An 18,828-nucleotide genomic window follows, 5' to 3' on the forward strand; every position below is an offset into this window, starting at 1 on the left:
GAATTGGCATGGTCCGTGCTCTACGAAAAGCGTGATACGCCGAGACATAGCGAATTTATATAGCTTCATGTAACAAATCACCCAAAATCACCCAAATCACCCATTGTATGAGCTACTGTCGCGACATCGATCCCTAATCCCTTCACAATGGCGGCAGCACAGTCAACCTCGTCGATTCTCTCTTTCCTACTCCCTCGTGTGTCCGCCCCGGCAGCATCGGCCGCTTCGCGCTCTACGACTCTCTTCTCGAGATACGCCTCAACTCCGATCCTTCCTACGATTGCTTTCGCCATTCCCGCGTCGATACGTCTCAATGTTCCTTCTCTGCTCGGCGATATCTGGGAGTCGGTTCTCCGAGCTGTGCCCAAGAAGAAGACATCCCATATGAAGAAGAGGTCGCGCTTCATGGCTGGCAAAGGACTGAAGGATGTTACGGAACTCAACAAGTGCTCAGCATGCGGGCATGTTAAGAGAGCGCATTTGCTGTGCCCTTACTGCGTGAAAGGTAAGATCAAAGCTGCTTGTTGTTTTGGGAGGAGGGACAATGCTGATCATATTTTCTACAGAGATCCAAGACATGTTCAAGGCGACGATGAAGAAGGCATCTGGGACGACTGGGACGACCAAGTCTGAATAAGTGCACTGTATAATTTGGAGGCTGTAAATTTGAAGTCTGATAGAGAGGTCTGGCATTGCAACTGGCGTTATTCAAGGGCGATGGGAAAGCGAAGATGGTGGTAATGGCTACATGCTGTTGCCAATGTGACAATATTGTATAAAATATAACAAAAGATTGATCTCACTAGATAGAGATTGATATGTTACAATATGTATCAACATAAACCTTTGCAAACTTGTGGTGATGGGATATGGGGTAGAAATATCTCGGGCGCGACTCCCAACGTCATCCAGTCGCCAAATTTAAACCCCGCCAAAACCAGCCTTAACCTCTGTAAACACCAGCCTGCCCGCGCGCGCGTACCAAGACGTGGATAGGTGACAATGGTAAGAACTATATGCCTCTTTACGTATGATTCCAGTAGACTAAAACCTCACAGTCCAAACAATACCTAACCACCCACACGATTGACGATGGTATGGTCCCAAGCCTTTCCCCGAATGCTATTCGCATGCTGACCAGACATAGCTCACCCCACCGACATATTCGCAGTCGCAGTGACACCCACACAGCTTCTTTCTGCATCCGGATCCTCTACAATCAAAATATACTCCACAGCCAGCCCCGACATACCTCTGGTGCAAAGCCTCTCCGGTGCACACCCTGTTGGCTGCCACCACATCACAACCTCCCGCTCGGGCACCGTCGCCGCATCTGCAGGATTTGGGGGCGAACTCAAGATCTGGACGATAGATCCCGAGTCGGAACAATGGTCACTGCAGGCAGCAATAGAAGATGGAAACGGGGCGGGCGAGGTTTGGGCCCTAGCTTTGAGTGCTGATGGGCGCTTCCTCGCTTCTACGACGATAGACGGGAGGATAAATGTGTGGGATATATCTACGCCGAAGGCGGAGAAGAAGGTTAGGGAGTACGAGACGAAGGGTAGCTTCGGGCTGTGCGTGGATATGAGTCGGGATGGGAAGTACACGGCGAGTGGGCATGAGAATGGTGCTGTTTATGTGTTTGATAACGACACAGGCAGGATGATGTACTCGATGCCAGGTTAGTCTCCTCTTTTCGCTGTGGTACCACATTCCAACTAACACAGCATATAGGTCTTGTGAAGCCTGTCCGAACCGTCGCATTTTCTCCAGCTGGCTCTCGTCTCGCAGCTGCAGGTGACTCCAAGATCATCGCGCTCTATGACGTCCAGCACGGCGAGCAGGTTGCCAATCTTACCGGGCACGCAGCGTGGGTTTTCTCGGTCGACTGGAGTGATACTGGCGAGTACCTTCTTAGCGGATCTTTTAATGGAAAGGCCAAGGTGTGGTCAGTGGAGTTGAGGACTTGCGTGGCTACTCACAGCGAAACAGAAAAGGCTCTATGGTCTGTGAAGTGGCTGCCAAAGACGGCAAAGAGCGAGGCGTTTGCAACGGCTGGGGCGAACAGGAGTATCAGTTTCTACAGGGAGGCAACGGGTGGTTAGACTATTAGCTAGACCAAAGAAGTTGCACAATATATCCAAATCACACCACTAGAATCGACATTGCCTCCGTGTCTCTTGTACTATAATATACTGACCTCTATATTCTCTCCTATATTTACAATTATGAGGATAGCATTGTGTTTTGCTCCTTAATTCCAACACATAGATATTTACACGCACATGCCGCTCAATTGCTCCGAGCACATTCATCAATTCGGCCCCGAATAATTCAAATCCACGAGAGACGACATGACCTTTTTGGCAAAATCAACCTCTTCGCTCTCACCCGACCAATTGCTGTGGATCTCCTCCCAGACTTCCTCTGTCCTTTTGATGCCAGCGCATTTCGCAAACGCCTTCAAGGCCCAAATCACAGTCCACTTCCCTATATATACATCTTCGTTCCGCTCATCATGATGAGCTTTGATAAAGGCTGACCAAACGCTCTCGAGGCGTTTGTCTGTCCAGTGCGAATACAATTCACCCCCATGGTTTGCGAAGCCATTGAATAAGGCTAGAAATATTGAGCCATGAATAGGCACATTGAATAAGGACATATCGTCAAGCATCCGGGTAGTCATGTGAAGTTGTCCCCCATGAACGGCAAGGTGGTTGATCAAGAGCCGATATGTTCGTATGTCAGGGGCGATAATTGACGTTTTCTTGTACTGCTCAAGTAACTGAGGATCGAACCGTGCGCGCTCTGCGAGTTTAACCAGTGACCGATCCATTTCCCTCCGTTTTCGAGCATCCCGGGGCGGTGGCTCAGCGCTGCTCTCGATATGCAAACGTTTCATACGCTCATATACGTGAATTGCTGCCTGTGGCTCTCTGGCTCGTATGAGAGATGCAATAACACAATTCATAACGACTGTGTCGACAATCTCCCCGGCGTCAATAAGTGCTTTGTATGCACTTCGAACACTGTCGCCGTCTCCACGGAGCCCATGGAAGTATATTAGGCTGACGTGATGGAATCGGTTATAGGGGAGCCCTCGGTTCTTCATTTCTTGGTATATCATTTCCGCAAGGTGAAATTTGCCAGCCTTGGTAGCTGCATCGAATAAAATGTTGAATGTGGCCGAGTTTGCTTCAACGCCCGCAATATGCTCCATCTCCTTGAACATTTTTAGACTTGCTTCAACTTCGATGGTCGTCGGTTTGTCCATGTAGCTTGCCACGAATGATGTCGCAGTATTCCATTCTTCCAGGGTAAGAGAAATAGCATTCAACTTCATATCGTCAATGACGGATAAGTATCGCATCATGGAGCGCTCGTCCTTCCGGAGCACCGTCCCAAGATTCCGAAGCAACTGATGCCTCGTTTTTGCACTAAGGTATGGAACTCTGGGCGATGGGAGTGACCGGTAAAGTTGAAATATGGTCTCGGAATCATAGTATCGGTCCTTCAATGCTTCCCCAAGTTGCTTAAGAATCCCCTCAAATTCGCCGTCTACAGGCCACTGGTATTCTTGGGGCGGCCATTCAACATCTTCTGCTTTGTCTGAAACTGTGAGATTTGGCCCTGGAGCTAGCTGGTACATTTGAACTTCGTCTGAGGAAGGGTCGGGCTGGAGGTCGTAATGGTCGACAAGGGCTAAGAGTCTGTCTTTGCCAATCTGCCCTTCGCTGATAGCGGCACATGCTGATGTATGTTGCTGGCGGCGCGTTATAAAAGTCGAGTGAAGCCCGCTGCTTCTTGGTTGAAATGATTGTAGGTGCTTGACACCTTCAAGTTGCAGACGTCGTGGCCGCGAGGGTCCATGGTCCTTACACTGGCCAGCGCCCACCAATGCTCCTATGAACCACTGCTCTAGCCCAATGGACCCAGCTGCGTTGCGTATGAGAGAACGGCGGTATGGATTTTGTCGTCCTCGAGTAAGTGGTATGTCAGACTTCCCAGGTGTTTTGGAGGGTGCAAGAAGCTGTAGCTTTGCTACCTTCTTGACAACAGAGCCGGTTGTCGACTTGTCAACTTTTCCGAAGAAGGACATGGACCGTCAAACATGGTGTCGCATATTCTGTAATCAGAAATGCAGCAGTGCCATGGCAGGAATGAGATACAATGAAATTTTATATTGTGTCGGCGACAGGAAGGCTGATATGCCAGGATTGGCGCTAGCGTTACTCCGCGAAATAAAGTATTTTGTACGCGACAATGGGTGACCACGGATCTTGCCGAGTCAGAAATCAATCCAAGTCCCCGACACCCTCAACCGCCAATTGCTCCTCAACAGGTCGAAGCAATCGCCCAGAGGCAACCACTGTGCCTCTATAGTGGAGTTTTCAATCATTCTATAAGACATGGGGCGATACAACTTCTCCCCAACCCGTGTCCACCATGCGGCCGCGAGGCTTGTAGAGCGCCGGAAACTTGAAGCCGATGGTGGCATACTCCATGTCATACCGCCATGGTTCAAAACAGTCTCGGCGGTGCCTCCAGGAGGGATCCTTACAAGGTCACAGCCCATACAGCACTCGGAGGTTCCGCGGAAGATTCGAACGAAGAAGCCAAGCAAAATGTACATGCCGACGAACATCAGCTACGAGGAAGATGGTCTCAGGGAAAACTTTTATAGCGACCATCCTTGGGAACTTGCTCGGCCGAGAGTTATTCTTGAACAGGACGGAAAGGATGGGCAAAAGTGCGATTGGAGCAAAATAGAACAGCCGGATAGAGAATTGAATGGTGAAAGGTTAGTGATTGGACTAAGCTTTGGAAATGGAAGCACTGCTAACATATAATTAAAGCGTCATTCAACGGCAATTGTGGCTACTCAAGAACAAGCCGGACATGACGTCCGCGAAAGCCTACGACCAGGCACGGAAAGAATTCTACGCCATCCGTCACCAGGAGGATGTTGAGAGGAGAGTCGCCAAAGAGGAAGCTCTCGCTACTGGCGCATATTTCGGGAAATCGATGCTGGAGATTGGTATGGAGTTGGAGGATAAGACATACGAGTCGTGGAAGGCGTGGGCACAAAATGAAGTTGAGGTTATTGACCAACAACGAAGTGCTCAATATACGGGCGCTGAATTAGCTCCAGCAGAGGAAGCCATCCTGGAGGAGGCGATTGAGGAGGAAGTTGAGGCACCGGCGCCGTCATAATCTGGGCATTTGTTCTGGTAGCAGTGTATCACTAAATCTAGCAAGGGGTTTGTACAAAAAGATAGATAGTGGCATGTACAATATGTAGCGATTACAGATTTCACATTCATCCATGGTTGCTCCGAATGCAACAATGTGCTCACTTGATATACTGATCTCGCGATATTTGGCGTTGAAGTAGAGGTGTATGTGGTGCATATATTTCCAATAATAATTGAATATTTTTATAGTAGGCTGAATATTATGGCTAATATATGAGTTTCACTATTATCAACATTTTGAAAATACACGGCTTGGACATGCAGTCATGGACGAAAGGTAGCAAGGGAGTTAAATACAAGAATTTACCTCTGGGAGTAACTATTGTAATTAATTTTAATGTATTGTGAAATAGGCAAGGCTGGCAAACATTCTCTGAACGACGGCATACTGAGCAGTTAATTAAGATCACGACGTATCTTTGGCGAGGCTGAGGAATTATGAGCTCGAAACCCCTTTTGGGCTGCGACCGCGTTAGGTACCTGCATGGGCGACCCGACAGACTGTAAGCGAGGCGGGAGGTCTGGCCGCTCGAACTTGATAGTGCACCCATCCACATAGCCACTTCACCCAGCATGACTTATTTATCGATGACCAGTCGAATGCAGCGACAAAGGGGGACGACGAACATTTAAGAATGAAGCGATATAACTTGAAGGAACCACCAAATTTATCGCATGTCTGCAAAGGCAATATCGAAGATTACGCATGACGGGGTCCGCAGTGAACAATTCATCAACGAACGGCGCTTCGTCCACAATTGCGCGTCTGTATTCGCGCTTCTCGGAGGAACGTTGAAACGTTGACCGACAGCCCCTCAAACGGCCAACATCAATTGTGATTCTGCGCGAGCAGATCCATAGATTCCTCATGGAGCGCCCCGCTGGACCTCCTTTGGGAGCTGCAACTCAGTCTTCCGGATGGGCCACGGATGGCCCGGCCAGCACTCGTCAGCCGCCTCTAAATAGCGATACCATGATGTGGAAAATGCCCACCCTACAGCGAATGCCATCGGATGGCTCGATGTTCACCTCAAACCCGATATCTACTGCTCAAGTCGTTGCGCTGGCAAGGGAAGCGATGCAAAATGCGTTGGAGGAGAACCAGACAAAGTCTGGGGGAACGGCTGGGATAACGAACGAGCTGAAGCCTGGCATCACGATTGATATGAGCCACAAAAATATCCAACGGTTCCCAGAAGAAGTTGTGGACATAATTAAGTCGGAGCTAGAAAGGTATTTTTTTCAATAAGCAGAACCAGGATTAAATGGCACTGACAAACCGTGTGTAACAGACTTGCGCTTTCACATAATAAGATTTCCACATTCCCCTTACGATTTGCGGAGTGTACGTCCTTACGATACCTTAATGTTCGAAATAATGATATCCGAGAATTTCCTCTATCTGTGAGTCCCGCCGACTCCTACGTTTTATGGCTGGAAGGCTGATTGATGGTGTAGATTTGTGAACTATCTTCTCTGGAAATTCTGGATATAAGCCGCAACAAACTCCGCATCCTTCCACCCGAACTTGCGAAACTCACAGCACTTAAGGTACTGTCGGTGCAGAAAAACCGTATCGAGGACCTGCCGTTATGTTTGGCAGACATGAACTCTCTCCAATGCTTGAAACTGGATGGAAATCCTATAAGATACCCGCCGAAGGAAGTACTGCAGGCCCAAGCCAGTAGCCCGCCCAATGGTATTGCTTTAAAAGAAAGCGAGATAAACGATGTTACTGTGACATCGCAGATCAAGAGATTTTTCAAGCAGAAGCTCATTACGGATCGATCAGAGACGGAATCGGGAGGCGAAGAGTCCAGTGAAGGCGCCGAAACTCCACGGCCGTTGAAGCGAGTTACGAGTGGTCGATTCCCTATCAAAGTTAACGGCAGCGATGTGCCGGATTCACGATCTCCGGCATTGCAGCGGCCACCTCCAATACCTTCGCGGTCTCATTATCGAGGATTGTCACAGCAGAATGCTGCGTTGAGAAGACCTGGTATCATGCCATTGACTATTGGCAATAGTAACGAACGAGTTCGAAGCAACAGTGAGAGTCTATTGCAGCGCGATCGTGCTGAGCGTGCAGACAGGTCGCGGCGAATGGGAGTTGTTTCCAAGAAAGCAAGCGACCTCACAACTGTCGAGGAGTTGAAAACAAATCGGTATAGCCATCTGCGAGGCCTAAGTCATGGGTCGGCAATTCAAAGCGGCAATGGCAGTAACGGCACAAATGGCAACACGAGAAGCCCAGCAAGCCCCGCTGACAGCACAAACGGACGGAGTACATACGTCAGGAGGTTATCAAGCCTCCCTGAAAGGAAGCGAAAATCGAATTCTCCAGATCCGGTTATTGAGGGTGCGAAAGGGATATTGTTTGCTCTTGACCAGGTCCATCCTTTAATACAAAGTTTAATGGGACTCACCAGGGATGGTTCCAACAAAAGGACAAGTCTTGAAAGGGTCTTCTTCAATGCAACAACACATGTTGAAGAGCTCGATCACGACATCCAAGAATACGATACCTACTCTGAAGAAGACGAGGAAGTCAGTCCTCGTTCAAATGCGAATGTTCGCAGGGCGTGTATTACATGCGTCTCAGCCTACATCCACGTCTGCACATTATTATCACGAAACGTCGAATCATTACTCAATAACGGGGACCCACGATATATTCGTATGCTTCTTCTCCATATATACGGGAGTTTGGTGGAAGTTCGAAATGCGGGGACAAGTTTAATTGGGCCAAAGCAGAAAGCGTCTGAGCAGCTGCCACCTTTATTAGAAGATACTAATATCAACACGATCAGACCGTCGGTCCGCGATAAGACACCGACACGGGAGCGGCCCAACCCAGCGTCGAGGATGAGGAGCGCCACGACAATCCAGCAGACGAACAACCTGCGTGTCCTGACGGATTCCAGGAACGCCTATACGAACGGATCTGGCCGGTCTGCAACCATGACATCTGCAACCCCCCGATCGGGAGAATCGTTCACCTCCGTCTCCTCTGCTGGGAGGATGAACGGCGACTTCACCGAAGAAGACCGGCTATTCGAGAGGATATTCCTGGGCCTACAGCAGTCATCTGAAATGGCCATCAGGACATTACCCACCGTCAACGCTCATTTCGTACAATCCAACAAGAACAGCATGCAGCAAGGGACCTACGACCAACTAAAGCACTACTGGCAAGCCCTCAGCATCAAATGCTCCTTCGCCCTCGAGACCGCCGAGACACTCAAAGCGCGCCTCTCCCTGATCAAACTGAAAGAGCCCGGGATCCGCACCCAAGGCGCCTTCTGGGAACTCTGCAACACCTTCATGAGCTCGTACTACAACCTCGTCGTCAAAGTCAAGGAGGTGAAATCCGTCACCTCCCTCATCTCAACAGACGTCATCGCACTCCTCCGTCCCTTACAAAAAGTCATCCGCGAAACGAGTCAGCTCATCCAAGCTTCGCCCTGGTCATTCCTCACTGGCCCCAGCTCGGGGCCAGGGCAACATCACGCAAACCACACGAACCATCCTTCAACAAGTACCTCCATCTCCTATGTCCTCCACTCCCCACAGGTCGCCATGCCCATGACACCCGCGAGTGCTGCTCTCGGACCAGCTGTACAAGCTACCGTGCCCAGCGCGCCGCAGAGCGCAGGGTACGGAGCGGACATGTTCCAAGGGAACGTGTTTGAGCGCGCCGACACCCTGCTCAGTATGGGCGGAAGCAGCGCCTTCTCCTCTCGCGCCGGGACGATGACGTCGTGGGGCGGGAGTGGAGATGGGCAGACTCCTGGGGGGCCCGGGGGGACGTTTAGTCCTACGAATGGGATGATTAGGTATGGAGGGAGTAAGGTTGTGTTTTAACCTTTTTACCACCTTGCTGAGACTGGGCCGCGGGGACGAGAGGGGGGGAGGGGGGATCTGCTCGAAAAAAATCAAGAGAGCCATATAACTGGCCATTTAACTAACCACTAACGTGCACTACGCCACGCCATATTTTTTATCTGCCACAATTGGATCAATCGATGAGAGGGAAGCAGGGCGGGGATATCTGTATTTTAGCCGCCATCTTGTTTGGGCACTGTCTTTTCGTCTTGGGGGGCGTTTTAGTATCATTAGCGTGCGTTGCGTACTGGGTGCTGGGTGCTGGGGGGACTGCGGCAGGGAATAATTGTATTAACTCTCATATTTTTCTGTGTTTTAGTCGCGCGGCCAGGGATCATGATCATTGGGATGTCGGAGCGGGAGTGGGAGTGGGAGTTTACTGGGGGACATGATCTGGCTGGGACGGATACGGTGCCTGGGGTAACTGTTTTTTTTGCATTCATGGGAGGCGTTTTGGAGGGGGAAGGGTGTGGTGGAGTCTTGTGGAGAAGTGAATGGAAATTTTGGAATATTTTTATGACTTTTTTTTGGTTCAGCTGTGTAGGATCGTACTGCTGGGTGCTGCGGCTTTTTTGTGAAGTGTACTGCGAAAGACAGACAGACATGTATTTTTGTATGGGAGGAATTTGGTTTGGGAGCAATTGTTGGATATATATTGTCCTTCTCCTGTAGTTAGATATGTCGGGTATACTCTTGTCTAAAAGATCTATTCATCTCTTTATGTCATGCAGGCCCCCCATCAAGCCTCCCCCCCCTTCCCCCTCCTCCTCAAATTCTCAAACAACCCCCCCTTCTCCCCCACCTCCCCACCACTCATCTCCTTCTCCCTCCTCCTCGCCCTCCTCTTCTCCTTCCTCCCATTCCTACAACAACAACAACACCTAACCTGCAACACGAACGCACCCAGCACCGCCCCAGACGCAACCCACATAAACGCCAACATCTGCACTCCCAACACCGCCCCAATATTCAGCATCGGCTGACTCCTAAGCACATTCCGCATAATCGTAAACATCACCGTCCCCACAACACTCGCCACGATCGTGCAAAACGCAGCGAGGAAACTGAGCAAGCCCAGCCCGCAGCCGACCCAGCAGCTGCGTTCGCGGGGCGAGAAGTGGGGAGAGCGAAGGAGGGAGAGGGGAGAGAGGAGGAGGGAGAGGAAGGTTAGGATGACGCCGAGGAGGAAGAGGGTGAACATTGCGTTGGAGGCGAGTTGGATGAGGTGAAGGATGGTGAGGATGTCGGCGGGGAGGGTGATGGTGGCGCCGGCGAGGAGCTCGGAGAGGAGGATCTTGACGGGGTTGAAGTAGTAGAGGCTGGTGGGCTTGCTGCAGTTGGTTATGCCTCTGTTTGGGGGGTGGGTGGTTAGTATGTGTGTGCATGATTTGGTTTGGGTTGGGTTGGGTTGGGGGGGACGCACTCATCGTTGTAGCCCTCGCAGTAGTTCCATAGGCCGACGAGGTAGAAGTCGTGCAGGCCGAGGGAGCGGGCTATGGAGTTTAGGAGGGGGAAGTCGCTGCCTGGGGTGGAGGCGCGGACGAGGATGTTGGAGAGGTCGATCCTGATGAACCATGTTGACTTTAAGACTGGTTTGACGCTCGTTTGTGCAGTGAGAATCTGTGGGAAGGGTGTTAGCTGAGTGCTCTCTCTCTCTCTCTCTCTCTCTGGGGCTTCCAAAATGGGGAGAGGGGGACCTTACCAGTATCAGGAAGATAAACCCTATGAAGAGAAGCAGGCATGCGATAATGGTGAGCCATTTGCGGGGTCGGCTGGCATGGACTATGTTGTTGTTGTTGTTGCCGTCCTTCAGCGACGGGGCTTTCGTTGTAGCCGGCGGCGATGCATCGTCTGTTAATATGCCGCCATTGCCTTCTGGCTTTGGACCCTTGTGCCGTGACCTGACGGACCTGAAGACGGGGAGGTTGATAGCCATCTAGGCGATTTGTGAGGGGTATCTGTGAGATCTAGCTCGTCCCTGAAGCAAAAAAAAAGAAGGGCGTTGCTTCCTCCAGACTCAGGCACTTGGCATGAGGAAGGAAGGGGGATTCGGGGTATCAGGCCAAGAGCATGGCGGGATTGATAGATGGGACAAGAGATAGTGAATTGGAATCCACAAATGTTTTCTTGCTTGGCTGAGTAGCGTAGAAAGTTTAGAGGATCTCAGCAAACTGGGGCCTACCTACCTATCAGGGCAGTAGACGGGAAGGGCGTGGGCGGGGAGCAAACTGATGTCATGTTATTTTTATGGGAATTATTGGGGAATTATGGGATTTTTTTGAGGGGTATGAGTAAGTTAGCCTGGTATGGTGGACGGGTACTTGGTTTTGGAGGGGCGCAGAGGACCTTGGAGGATCCACAGGTACAAATAAAGCTTGGGACGATCAATCTTAGTTGCTGAAGGAACACCGGGAACGCTGAACGCGCGGATTTGGGGGCTGTGGAGAGGGAAAAAGGGTCCAATGTGAGTGAGGTGTATAGTTCATAATACTGTACAGTTTGAAAATGTAAGCTCGTATACAATGTGATAGGTAATAGTATAGTAATGTATAGTAATGTGCCGTGTAATGTGTAATGTAATGTCGCACGGTGCATATGAAGGGGTGGTGGCGCAGCATATGAGAAAGTTAGTTTAAGCTTCAAATTCAGATGCTGTTTGTTTACGTAGGTATGGTACTGTAGATTAATTAATGTGCAGGGCAATTCCAAGTCCCGTAGCTAATTCAAATACCTGCCGGATCTACGCTCTCTAGTTTCTGCACTCTATACTCTTTTGAACTATGGACCGAGATCCCTTTTCTGATCCCTTCCTGATATTCTGATATTCTCCAGATATGCTCCATACCGTGATCCTGTGCTCCATACTCTGCCCCAAACTGTGGATATTATAAGTACTGTAAGGACTATACTTGCTCACTTTTTACCGCCTGTGGCCTTGTGGAGAGTACCCGCACCCACACACTATCGGCATACGGCACCCACATGATGTCAGAATTCCAGGGGTTGGTTCCGGGCCACCTGAGACCCAAATGTACCCAAACAAAAACATGCTGTAGCCCGCTGTGGGTGGTGCCCGCTACACCCGCCTAGCTTGTGACAAAACAAATCACTTTTGAGACATTCTAGATTCACTCGCTGTCTCTGAGTCCCCCCACCCCGCCTTTTCCTTTTTATATACACTGTTTATATTATAGAGTTGCCAAAGACGGCGATTATATTATTGCATTCGCTCCAATTTGACACAGATACTCTATTGTGTTACTCTCTCTGTCTTTTTCCACTTCCGGTCTGCAAGATTCCACCCGCCACTTCGACTTGTCAGAGCAGAGACTTCGACGGACACTAGATCAGTACTGGCCGGCCCGTAGCCACAGATAAATACCGCAGTGAAGATTGAAGACATCAGAGCGCCGAAGCCGAGTCCGAACAACCACACTGAAGATTGAAGATATCACAGCGTTGAAGCCGAGTCCGAATAACCTCATTGAAGATTGAAGATATCACAGCGTTGAAGCCCAGTCCGAACCCCATTGTCACGGCAAAGAGGCCGACACCTCCTATGAACAATCTCCAACCATGTTGTGGAGCAAGCCAGTAGTGCTCGCATCTCAGATCTTATTCTTCGCCTGCCTCTACAGCAACCCCATATCCGCCCAAGAGACAACAGATGACGGGCTCCTCGTTCTGACCGGCAGTGCCCGCGGCGACACCTCAACAGGACCAACAGCAGCAGCTACACCCACAAGCTCAACAGGAACAGGAAGCAGAAGCAGCAGCACCACCAACTCCCACTCCTCCTCCACCACCAGCAGCACCACCTCCCACACGACCACCACCCCCCCCGACGTCCTAACCCTCACCGGCCTCCCCCCCACCAACTCCCTCAACCAAACCCGCACCACCACCACCGCCGGCCCCGTCCCCACGAACAAAACCCCCTGCAACCTGCACGTCGAATTCTGCACCCGCAAATACAGCAATATAACCCAAGTATGCGCGCACAACTCCCCTTTCGTCAAGGCCAACAACGCCGCTGCCAACCAGGCCTTTGGTGTGGTGAGCCAGCTCGATGACGGGATACGGATGTTGCAGATTCAGGCGCATGTTGTTAATGGGACGGTCTTCCTGTGCCATTCTTCGTGTGATATTTTGAATGCGGGGACGATGACGGATTATCTTACTATTGTCGCGGGATGGGTGCAGAAGCATCCGTATGATGTTATTACTATCCTTATTGGAAACGCGGGGTACCTCCCCGTGAGCACATATACCCCCGCGATAGCGGACTCGGGACTCCTTCCTTACGTCTACACGCCCCCAAAGAAGGACATGGCTCTCTCCGACTGGCCGACGCTGAGCAGCATGATCATCACCTCCCAGCGGGTAGTGGTATTCATGGACTACGATACCGACCAAGACACCGTCCCCTACATCCTCGACGAATTCACCTACATCTGGGAAACGCCCTTCGATCCCACCGACCGCGCCTTCCCCTGCACCGTCCAGCGCCCCCCGGACCTCTCCGCCGCCGCGGCGAAGAGTATGATGTACATCGCGAACCACAATCTCAACACCGAGCTTTCGCTGCTGGGGAACACGTTGCTGGTCCCCACGCAGCCGTTGCTGGGGGAGACGAATGCGGTGTCTGGGTATGGGAGTTTGGGGCTTGCGGCGGAGAATTGTGATGCGATGTGGGGGAAGCCGCCGACGGTGTTGAATGTGGATTATTATAATGTGGGGAATGGGAGTGTGTTTGAGGTCGCGGCGAAGTGGAATAATGTCACGTATAATGCTACGTGTTGTGGGATGGCGGATAGTGGGGGGGTGAGAATGGGGACGGGGGTGTGGTGGGTTGGGGGGTTGGCGGTGCTGGTTTCGGTGTTGTTGTCGTCGTAGATTTGAGATTTGAGGAGATTCTGAGAATGAATGCTTTGTGGGAGGGATCTGCGTGGCGTTATGTGGCGTTTGGGTGGCTTGCTTGCTTGCATCGCGGATGGATGGCCAGGGGCAATTTGTGGCATGGGTGATATTACATAGCGGAGGGAAAAGAAAGACAACATTTGCAATGAAAATACCCAATTTAGATAAGGCATGAAAAACAAACTATTGCCCAGAACACAACGTCAGAAAGGGGTCAAAGACTAGTTTTCATTGAATTTCAGTTCTCATTTGTTCCTCAGTTATAATAAAACTGGATCGCTAGGGTATCTATCTATAAACATGCTACTCGTTACAGGGACAAGAGAAAATATAAAGAGGTGTATCTGAAAGCGATGACACGTTTTCTTTCCCTGAACACACTAGTGGTGCTGTCCCATCCATCTCAAACAGTTATTCGCCGTCTTGCACCACCTCTGCTCGGGCTCCATAGGCGGAGTGAGCTCCTTTTCCGCGTGTCTGTCTCTCCACCACCACCTTTGCTCAGCTTTGATAGCTAGTGAGCGTTCTTTTCGTGTTAATCATTGGTATTATCCTCCTTTCATGCACACAGCCGGAATCGCATATCCCCGCCTCTCTCATATCTTCTTCGCAAACACTTCTCGTCACCATTCTTCCTCTTTGGTTACTCTCCCCGTTAGGCACCCATCCACAGCAAAGATAGCAAAACGTCCTTCCTCATCAGTAATTCTCGCTCCATATCATGCACTCAGCAATCACAAAGACAAAGACGGAGACAAGCCCCCCGCCAATAGCCATTCGCATCTATCACATGCCACCATCCTCTTTCATACTGCCTTTGTAAAATTTCAGCAAACAACAACCAGCAAAATGTATTAAACGCGCGCGAAACTTTGTCGAAAAGGCGAGTTGTAGTACAGTAGTCGTACAGTAATATACACAATCCCCCACGCTCACCTACTCAACCGCCATTAGGGTGTTGGGCACCCTGAGGCGCAGCATCCTTCGGTGCAGGAGCGCTGGCAGGGAACATGAGAGCTCCCACTTTGGCAGTGCGAGGAGCCATCAACTTGTGGTATCTGAATGTTGGCAAGGTAGATGGGCCGATCTGGTTTCCGCGCATGTCGTATTTAACGCCGGGCTTTGTGACCCTGTTCTGGGCCTTGCTCTTCGGTTTAGCAGGTGAGTTGGTGGCTGGTTGGTTGATGCGAAGATTGTCAATGACTTTCATGTCCTCTTGAGAGATATGGGGTACGCCATCATCGACTTTAATGTCCTCTTGAGAGATACGGGGTACATCATCATCATCGTCGATATTAATCGGGCATTGGAGGGAGTCCCCAATGCTGGATGGTGTTACAGATGCAGATGGGAGAGTTGTCTGGCCTGGGGACCAGGCGTTCGGTGTCACTGATGCTGCGCTCGTCATGACTCCCGTGTTTGACGAAGGAACCGGGTTCCAATCCGCTATTGAAAATGGGTCTTCGCTGTCAAATGGGAAGTCGGTCACGGCGTCGAAGTCGAAGTTGTCGAACAGATCTGCGCCACCAAATTGGGATGTAAACGCACCAATGACGTCTACCGGGCTAGGGATTATGCCATAGCTGGTAGTCTCCAATTCTTGGCCTGAATTTGTTCCGGTAGCGTCAGAAGAAAGCTGTTGACTAGCGACTGAGCCATTGGTGACAGGCAAATAGTTTTGGCCTTCATTTGTTCCAGTGAGTCTGGGGGTACCCTTTTGGTTGGTAACCGTGCCGCTGGGCGAGCCCTGTTGGTCTGAGATGGTGCTATTTCCGCTGGGGGAATACTGTTGGCCCTTAACCATGTCGTTGCTTGCTGGATGATACTGCTGCCCTCCAATTGTGCCATTGCCAGCGGGAAAATGCTGCTGCTCTGCAATTTTGCCCTTAGCCTTGCCGTTTGGAAAGTTTTGTTGGTTGGGAGCCGTACCAGTGATGTTTGGAGAAAAGTGTCGGATTGCAACTGTGCCATTGCCGTTGGCCAAATGTTGTTGGTTGGTCCCCGCGCCATTGATGTTTGGAGGAAAGTGTTGGTTTGCAACTGTGCTATTGGCGTTGGCCAAATATTGTTGGTTTGCAACTCTGCTATTGACGTTGGCCAAATATGGCTGGTTTACAACTGTGCCATTGGCCAAATGTTGTTGGTTGGGAACCGCGCCATTGAAGTTTGGAAGACGCTGTTGGTCTGCAACCGTGCCATTGACACGGGGTAAATATTGTGCGGAAGAATTGCCGGCATTGCTTTGGCCTTGTATGTTGGCCGTATTTTTGTTTGTGCATGGAACCTGTGGCGATTGAGCTGCAGGAGCTGCAGGCGAAAAATCAACAATTTGAATATCAAAGTTTTGACTGATTGGAACCCGACGTCCGGAACCGTCCACTTCCGACTTGATATTCTTGCAAAGACCGTCAAATTCGTCGTTGAATTCTGCGATGCTGCACCCTTTAGGCAGTCCCATGGACTCATGGCGACCACAACGCCTGCAGTATTTAGTTTGTACCCAGGTGCTCTTATTGCTCTCCGGAACCCCAGCTTCCTCTGGAGCAGGTTTCGCATCTTTTGGTGCCTTCCCAGGAGCCCACTCTGTCAGATCTGCCCAGGAATCGTTTAGGAGACCACAGGGGGTGCACAACCATTTTCTACTTTTGTTTTCCACCGCTGTAGCACCTGCGACTGATGATGAAACTTTTTTCCAGTGGTCTCGCTGCTCCTTCAGTGCCTTCATATCCTCTTCCAGGGTGCTGCGCTTGGAATCAGAAGCCGATAGGCGTAGATGCTCCTTTTTGGCCAGGGCTTTGAATGTGATATATTCTTCTTTGAGCTCTTCAAATGTGCAGGTCTTTATATTGAATTTAGGACCAGAATCCTTAGAAGCAGTAGCATTTCCTCCCAGCCGAGAGGTCTGGTTTGAAGAGCTGGCGTCATTTGCTGTGATGGGATCATATCCTGCCATAGTTAGTGAAGACTCTACTGCTTCTGAGGAGCAGCACTTACCTAGCTTTGATACCCCGAAAGCAACTACTACCTCTCGAAATTGTTCATCAACCAAGATTCTGTCAATTATAGCACCAAGCTGTGCATCCACGCCGGAGTTTCTCTCTAGCTCAATATCCCCATCCATTGCTGCGAGAATGAGCTGTTGAATCTTCCTCACCCCAGGAGACGTCAAAGGAGCAGTTGCTATATAAGATCTCCAAGCAAGCAACTGTGGCTGGGAAGAGTAAAGAGTAGACGGAGATCTGTGTTGATGTATTGCTGAAATGTGTTCTGGTGCTGGCCTTTTCCTTATCGTAGCTGCTATCGTAGTGTTTACCTGGGAAGAAGCATTTGCTTTTGGTGACTTGTAAATAGGGCTGTATAAGCTCGCTTCGACACCTTCAGCCTTTGGTGATCCAGCTCCACAAGAAACACCACTTGCCATCTGCGTCCCCTGTTCAACCAAAGACAAAGACACTTGGCACGAGGTATGAATATTGTCTTGCGGCTGCTCATATTGCAACCTCTCATCCTGCGACTTCTCATCTTGCAGCTGCTCAGAGGCTGACACATTTATAGTTGCCTTTCCATCAGCCATGTTCCCAATGTCTGGAGTGGAACAGTTCGACTCCGATAGTGAGAGCTTCGGAACCATCTCAACCCTGGATCCCATCGATACAGTAAGTTCTTGGCCCCTATCTCCAATACCTCCATCTGGGAGATCATCTGTCTGCCGTGATGCCAAATGCTTGGTGGAAACAGGTTGGTCGATGACGGCGATGCACTCCCTGTTACACAGGAGGTCAACATCGCTGCCATTTGGCTTGTGTATCTGAGGTACTGTATCTTGTGAAGGCCTACGTATCCTTGGCATGGCTCTGCCACCCATGGGCCAAATACTAGGAATATTCCCATTGATCGGTGCCAATTGGAGCTGATTAGCAAGTTCTTCATCAATACTACCTTGGCAGTCTGCTGATTGAATCGTAGCCAGATGGTACTCCATCGACCCTGTCACCAGCTCCGAAGCATGATGAGGGCCTTGACAAGATGAACAGAAGCCTAGCCGGTGCCTCTGCCTCTGCCCCAGAGTTGGGAAACTTGAAGGACCATCCGTGAGTTTTTCATGCCGGTGATGGGAATTGGGCTCGATATGCTGACATGGACCATAGACTTTACCAGTACGTTCTTGATCTGTCTCGTTCGTAGAGTCAACGCCGATTTTGCTGGCATTCTGTTGTGATAGATTATCTATCAAATGGTGGTCATGGGCCTCCGAAGTGGGATACTTTGTGGCGTGCTCCTTTGAGGTGGACTCCTTGTGAGATTCTCCGTTGTCTGAGAGAGTCGCGGGGTTTATCTTTGGGGGTAGTGTAAGCCCTTGATCTAACCTGGTGACAATCATGCTTGTGGGCATGAAAGAAGCATAAATACCTTCTTCCTGAGCCTTCTGCATCAGTAGCTTGGAGCCATGGCCTGCAATATCTCGTTCCATGTTCTCTTCTTGCAGCACTTGGTCTGCTTCTGCTGGATTCAAAACCAGTTGTGCCCTGGCAGCCAGTGGCAGCCAGTGGCAGTCAGTTATCCTGTCATTCTTTGGAATTCTTGAAAGGCCAAAGGAGTTTTCGTTATTGGTCACGTTCAGGAGTCAGAATAGCTCGGCTTGAAAGAGCACTTCTGATGAACCTCGAGGAGCAATGAACAATGAACAATGAAACAAAGTTTTGAACTGTTGACGCTTAACGCTTGACATTTGTCCTCGAGGCATCGAGGCCGCAAGGCACCGACTTGC

General features: G+C 50.3%; 8 protein-coding genes across 8 annotated transcripts; 5 read left to right on the forward strand and 3 right to left on the reverse strand.

Annotated features, from left to right (window-relative positions):
• The first annotated feature begins 80 nt into the window (after positions 1-80).
• VE01_07003 (uncharacterized protein) lies at positions 81-836 on the forward strand. The gene is made up of 2 exons (XM_018276439.2): positions 81-505; positions 567-836. Exons 1-2 carry the CDS (start codon positions 148-150, stop codon positions 635-637), a joined length of 429 nt encoding a protein of 142 aa, XP_018127835.1. The 5' UTR covers positions 81-147; the 3' UTR covers positions 638-836.
• Positions 837-919: 83 nt separating this feature from the next.
• SKI8 (superkiller) lies at positions 920-2,156 on the forward strand. Its single transcript, XM_018276440.2, has 4 exons — positions 920-1,005; positions 1,059-1,095; positions 1,148-1,681; positions 1,735-2,156. Exons 1-4 carry the CDS (start codon positions 1,003-1,005, stop codon positions 2,103-2,105), a joined length of 945 nt encoding a protein of 314 aa, XP_018127830.1. The 5' UTR covers positions 920-1,002; the 3' UTR covers positions 2,106-2,156.
• Positions 2,157-2,168: 12 nt separating this feature from the next.
• On the reverse strand, positions 2,169-4,214 carry VE01_07005 (uncharacterized protein). The gene has a single exon (XM_018276441.2). The coding sequence runs from the start codon at positions 4,097-4,099 to the stop codon at positions 2,315-2,317; it is 1,785 nt and encodes a 594-aa protein (XP_018127888.1). The 5' UTR covers positions 4,100-4,214; the 3' UTR covers positions 2,169-2,314.
• A 75-nt stretch (positions 4,215-4,289) lies between these two features.
• RSM25 (mitochondrial ribosomal small subunit component) lies at positions 4,290-5,304 on the forward strand. The gene is made up of 2 exons (XM_018276442.2): positions 4,290-4,801; positions 4,857-5,304. Exons 1-2 carry the CDS (start codon positions 4,410-4,412, stop codon positions 5,212-5,214), a joined length of 750 nt encoding a protein of 249 aa, XP_018127831.1. The 5' UTR covers positions 4,290-4,409; the 3' UTR covers positions 5,215-5,304.
• Positions 5,305-5,830: 526 nt separating this feature from the next.
• SOG2 (RAM signaling network component) lies at positions 5,831-9,163 on the forward strand. The gene is made up of 3 exons (XM_018276443.2): positions 5,831-6,488; positions 6,548-6,659; positions 6,714-9,163. The coding sequence occupies exons 1-3, from the start codon at positions 6,124-6,126 to the stop codon at positions 9,117-9,119; spliced, it is 2,883 nt and encodes a 960-aa protein (XP_018127832.1). The 5' UTR covers positions 5,831-6,123; the 3' UTR covers positions 9,120-9,163.
• Positions 9,164-9,879: 716 nt separating this feature from the next.
• VE01_07008 (uncharacterized protein) lies at positions 9,880-11,428 on the reverse strand (the record flags this gene model as incomplete). The annotated part of the gene is made up of 3 exons (XM_018276444.2): positions 10,843-11,428; positions 10,564-10,760; positions 9,880-10,489 (listed from the first exon to the last, which is right to left on the reverse strand). The coding sequence occupies exons 1-3, from the start codon at positions 11,074-11,076 to the stop codon at positions 9,880-9,882; spliced, it is 1,041 nt and encodes a 346-aa protein (XP_018127916.1). The 5' UTR covers positions 11,077-11,428.
• A 1,204-nt stretch (positions 11,429-12,632) lies between these two features.
• VE01_07009 (uncharacterized protein) lies at positions 12,633-14,401 on the forward strand. The gene has a single exon (XM_018276445.2). The coding sequence runs from the start codon at positions 12,717-12,719 to the stop codon at positions 14,034-14,036; it is 1,320 nt and encodes a 439-aa protein (XP_018127917.1). The 5' UTR covers positions 12,633-12,716; the 3' UTR covers positions 14,037-14,401.
• VE01_07010 (uncharacterized protein) lies at positions 14,291-18,814 on the reverse strand. The gene is made up of 3 exons (XM_059463848.1): positions 18,471-18,814; positions 17,055-18,396; positions 14,291-17,006 (listed from the first exon to the last, which is right to left on the reverse strand). The coding sequence occupies exons 2-3, from the start codon at positions 18,040-18,042 to the stop codon at positions 15,001-15,003; spliced, it is 2,994 nt and encodes a 997-aa protein (XP_059319480.1). The 5' UTR covers positions 18,043-18,396; positions 18,471-18,814; the 3' UTR covers positions 14,291-15,000.
• Positions 18,815-18,828: the final 14 nt, after the last annotated feature.

The sequence above is a fragment of the Pseudogymnoascus verrucosus genome (genome assembly GCF_001662655.1).
Source record: "Pseudogymnoascus verrucosus strain UAMH 10579 unplaced genomic scaffold scaffold_41, whole genome shotgun sequence".
NCBI classification, from domain to species: Eukaryota; Fungi; Ascomycota; class Leotiomycetes; order Thelebolales; family Thelebolaceae; genus Pseudogymnoascus; species Pseudogymnoascus verrucosus.

Coding starts and splice junctions, on each gene's coding strand:
- VE01_07003 (XM_018276439.2), top strand. CDS start 148: ATGGCGGCAGCACAGTCAACCTCGTCGATTCTCTCTTTCCTACTCCCT. Junction 506..566: donor GTGCCCTTACTGCGTGAAAG/GTAAGATCAAAG, acceptor TATTTTCTACAG/AGATCCAAGACATGTTCAAG.
- SKI8 (XM_018276440.2), top strand. Junction 1,096..1,147: donor CACCCACACGATTGACGATG/GTATGGTCCCAA, acceptor GACCAGACATAG/CTCACCCCACCGACATATTC. Junction 1,682..1,734: donor GATGATGTACTCGATGCCAG/GTTAGTCTCCTC, acceptor CACAGCATATAG/GTCTTGTGAAGCCTGTCCGA.
- VE01_07005 (XM_018276441.2), bottom strand. CDS start 4,099: ATGTCCTTCTTCGGAAAAGTTGACAAGTCGACAACCGGCTCTGTTGTC.
- RSM25 (XM_018276442.2), top strand. CDS start 4,410: ATGGGGCGATACAACTTCTCCCCAACCCGTGTCCACCATGCGGCCGCG. Junction 4,802..4,856: donor AGAGAATTGAATGGTGAAAG/GTTAGTGATTGG, acceptor ATATAATTAAAG/CGTCATTCAACGGCAATTGT.
- SOG2 (XM_018276443.2), top strand. CDS start 6,124: ATGGAGCGCCCCGCTGGACCTCCTTTGGGAGCTGCAACTCAGTCTTCC. Junction 6,489..6,547: donor ATTAAGTCGGAGCTAGAAAG/GTATTTTTTTCA, acceptor CGTGTGTAACAG/ACTTGCGCTTTCACATAATA. Junction 6,660..6,713: donor TCCGAGAATTTCCTCTATCT/GTGAGTCCCGCC, acceptor TTGATGGTGTAG/ATTTGTGAACTATCTTCTCT.
- VE01_07009 (XM_018276445.2), top strand. CDS start 12,717: ATGTTGTGGAGCAAGCCAGTAGTGCTCGCATCTCAGATCTTATTCTTC.
- VE01_07010 (XM_059463848.1), bottom strand. CDS start 18,042: ATGGAGTACCATCTGGCTACGATTCAATCAGCAGACTGCCAAGGTAGT. Junction 17,007..17,054: donor TTTCGGGGTATCAAAGCTAG/GTAAGTGCTGCT, acceptor TAACTATGGCAG/GATATGATCCCATCACAGCA.